The sequence below is a fragment of the Limanda limanda genome, chromosome 8 (genome assembly GCF_963576545.1).
Source record: "Limanda limanda chromosome 8, fLimLim1.1, whole genome shotgun sequence".
Lineage (NCBI taxonomy): Eukaryota > Metazoa > Chordata > Actinopteri > Pleuronectiformes > Pleuronectidae > Limanda > Limanda limanda.
The window spans coordinates 1,741,407-1,744,816 of NC_083643.1; the positions used below are offsets into that span (position 1 = coordinate 1,741,407).

At 45.8% G+C, this 3,410-nt stretch overlaps 1 protein-coding gene across 1 annotated transcript; it reads right to left on the minus strand.

Annotated features, from left to right (window-relative positions):
• Positions 1 to 732: 732 nt before the first annotated feature.
• Positions 733 to 3,075, minus strand: LOC133009012 (uncharacterized protein DDB_G0271670-like; the record flags this gene model as incomplete). The annotated part of the gene is made up of 2 exons (XM_061076412.1): positions 3,069 to 3,075; positions 733 to 1,403 (listed from the first exon to the last, which is right to left on the minus strand). Coding segments are annotated over exons 1-2 (678 nt in total), but the record flags the coding sequence as incomplete, so codon positions are not given.
• Between the last annotated feature and the right edge of the window lie 335 nt (positions 3,076 to 3,410).

The window sequence follows — 3,410 nt, forward strand, 5'->3', positions numbered from 1 at the left end:
TCTGGAACAGAAATATCTTTCTCACTGTACGTTTAAAGTTGAGTTTGAGTCCAGAGCTGCAGCCGGAGATGAACAGCACAACCTCGAGTCAGAAGCTACACTAGATGTGACAAGTGGCTGATGGGAGATAAACCAGGTGGACTGTCGGGGGGGGGACATGACAGATAGCATCACTCAGGCAACGTTCACAACAGAAGAAATAAATCTGTTATATATATATATCATATGACCTGGAGCTTTCACAGGACTTCAGTCACTGTCAGTCGGTGGCTGACGTGAACATCTCAGTCGATGAAGATGGATGTTGTGACTGATGCCAGAAGTGAAGCCAAATCATTTGATTGCCCCCTGGTGGCTGGCTGCAGTATAAACCCTGGCCTCCTCCATGTTAGCAAACGGGACATGGACCAAACCATCATATGACAAAACATTCTGAAATATGAAACAAACTGCAGCAGGATGACGTTTCCTGTTGCACCGAGGAGGAGGAGGAGGAGGAGGAATAAGAGGAGGAGGAGAAGGAGGAGAAGGAGGAAGAGGAGGAGGAGGAGGAGGAGGAATAAGAGGAGGAGGAGAAGGAGGAAGAGGAGGAGGAGGAGGAGGAGGACGAAGAGGAAGAGGAGGAGGAGGAGGAGGACGACGAAGAGGAGGACGAAGGGACGAATAGGAGGAGGAGGAGAAGGAGGAATTAGAGGAGGAGGACAAGGAGGACAAGGAGGAGGAGGAGGAGAAGGAGGAGGAGGAGGAGGAGGAAGAGGAGAAGGAGGAAGAGGAGGAGGAGGAAGAGGAGGAGGAGGAGGACGAAGAGGAGGAAGAGGGATAAGAGGAGGAGGAGGAGGAGGAGGAGGAGGAGAAGGAGGAAGAGGAGGAGGAGGAGGAGGAGGAGAAGGAGGAGGAGGAGGAGGAGGAGGAGGAGGAGGAGGAGGAGGAGGAGGAGAAGGAGGAGGAGGAGGAGGAAGAGGGGAAGGAGGAGGAAGAGGAGGAGGAGGAGGAAGAGGGGGAGGAAGAGGAGGAGGAGGAGGAGGAGGAGGAGGAGGAGGAGGAGGAGGAGGAGGAGGAGGAGGAGGAGGAGGAGGAGGAGGAGGAGGGGAAGGAGGAGGAAGAGGGGAAGGAGGAGGAAGAGGAGAAGGAGGAAGAGGAGGAGGAGAAGGAGGAGGAGGAGGAGGAGGAGGAGGAAGAGGGGAAGGAGGAGGAAGAGGAGGAGGAGGAGGAAGAGGGGGAGGAGGAGGAGGAGAAGGAGAAGGAGGAGGAGGAGGAAGAGGAGAAGGAGGAGGAGGAAGAGGAGGGGGAGGAGGAGGAGGAGGAGGAAGAGGGGGAGGGGTGTAACCGACAGGGAACAGGAAGCAGCTGTGCACGAGCCGAGCAGGAAGCGTCACGAGCAGGAGGAGGATCCGCCAGAGACACTGAACATGTAACATGTCTGTAACATGTGAAGTAAACATGTGAGTGGACGTACCTGAGCCTCCTCCTCTTCCTCCTCCTCCTCCTTCTCCTCTTCCTCTTCCTCTTCCTCTTCCTCTGTGTTGGTCCGTCGCAGCTGCTGCTCTGCTCGTGCACGACTGCGCAGGCAACAAACAGAGGGGGGGGACCCAGTGACGTCGGCGAAGGGCTAAGCCAATGAGCGTGTCCGAGCAGCCGTGACGCCGCGTCCAGCCCCTGGAGCCGGGGCGTGTCCACTTCACAATAAAAGCACGACCAAAGGCAAAAGGTGTTCTGAGACTCCAGAAGTGTTTATTATGATTAATGTCAGTTTGATTCACCTTAATGATTTCTGTTCACTGCAGCTACAGAACACGAAGAAACCATCGTTTACCATCCTTTATTAATTTAAAAAATATCTTAATTCAGAATCAGAATCAGAATCAGAAGTATTTTATTGCCAAGTACGTTTACACATACAAGGAATTTGCTCTGGTTAATGGTGCATACAATGAACATAGAAACATAAAAACACAATAAATACAACATACATGAGAGCAATAAAAAATAAGAAACCAGTATATATTTACTCACTGTATACTTCTTATTTACTCACTTTTTACCCATATTTATACAAAGTAACATTTATTTTGACATAAACATTTCTGAATAAAAATATATAAAAGATAAAAGATATAAAAAGTGAAGTAAAAAGTGTAATGCAAAACAGTGAACAGTGTCAGATTGCAATATGCAATGTAATGCAGTATAATATAATATGATATGATATTTATAATTTATAAAAGATTCAAAAATTTGAAGAAAATATGAACATATGCAGACTATTCATAATCAATATAAATAATAAAATAAACCTATAGGTGTTATGTTATATCATTATATGAGTTTACAGTTTCCCTCCGTCTTCTTCCCTGGAGCTAAATCTCAAGAGATAAACCTGACGACAAGGCCGTCAGTCTCTTTCCTGTCCCGTTACATTCCAGACCAGATCAAGGACATGTTAGGCATCACAGCACTTACAACGCACACTAGAGGGGAAGACATATATTTATTAGTGATGTGTCGTTCGTGAACGATTCGTTCATTTTGAACGAATCCTTACAAGGACTCGGGAGTAACGAGTCCTCTCAAAGACAGATTTGTTTATTTTCTCGTGGCCGCGCATCGGCAGGTCACGTGGAAAAAGGATCCAAAGACTCGTATCCGGCAGATGAACGAATCATTGATCCGAACACACGGTCGGGAGGTTAACGATTCGAGTCTTTGGATCATTTTTCACGTGACCTGCATAGTCTCAGAAGAGGAAACAGAAAGGATTTGTTTACCTCGTTCACTTTCGCGTGACTGATGATTTAGTAAGACGTGAATGATATTCGTTCAAAAGTAATAATTACAGGTTGACTTTTTTGTACTTTACTTACAGTTCAGTGCAGCGTAGTTGTTTGCCGTGATAATTAAATGCTAGTGTGATAATAAATGACCATTTCAAATCATCCAAACTGTCATGATACATTATTTTAATGCAGGAATTTTAATGCCCCCGTTGAAATGAACGAATGGCTCAAAAACAGATTCGTTCATTTTACTGAACGAGATTCAAAGAACCGAGTCGGTAAAATGATCCGAACTTCCCATCACGGATACTTATACAAAGGCAGAGCTCAGCTCGCGTTTGGGCCGTTTGACATGGTATAAAAAATGTTCCTGGAACAACAGAAGAATCACATCACACAGTTTGTGTTGGATTTTGTATTATTACAAAAGCAACCTTGTGCTATAAAAATGTTAATTCAGATGATTTAGTCAGAGTTCATATTTGTATGTCTCTAATTATCTGGATCGTCTTTCCGGCGTCTCTCCTGGTCCTGTCATAGCACTGACATACTGTATGTCAGGGGTCTTCAACTAAAATTGCAAGAGGTCCAGACATCAACTAGTTGGACGTGCTCGCTTTTTAAAAAACCGTTGTG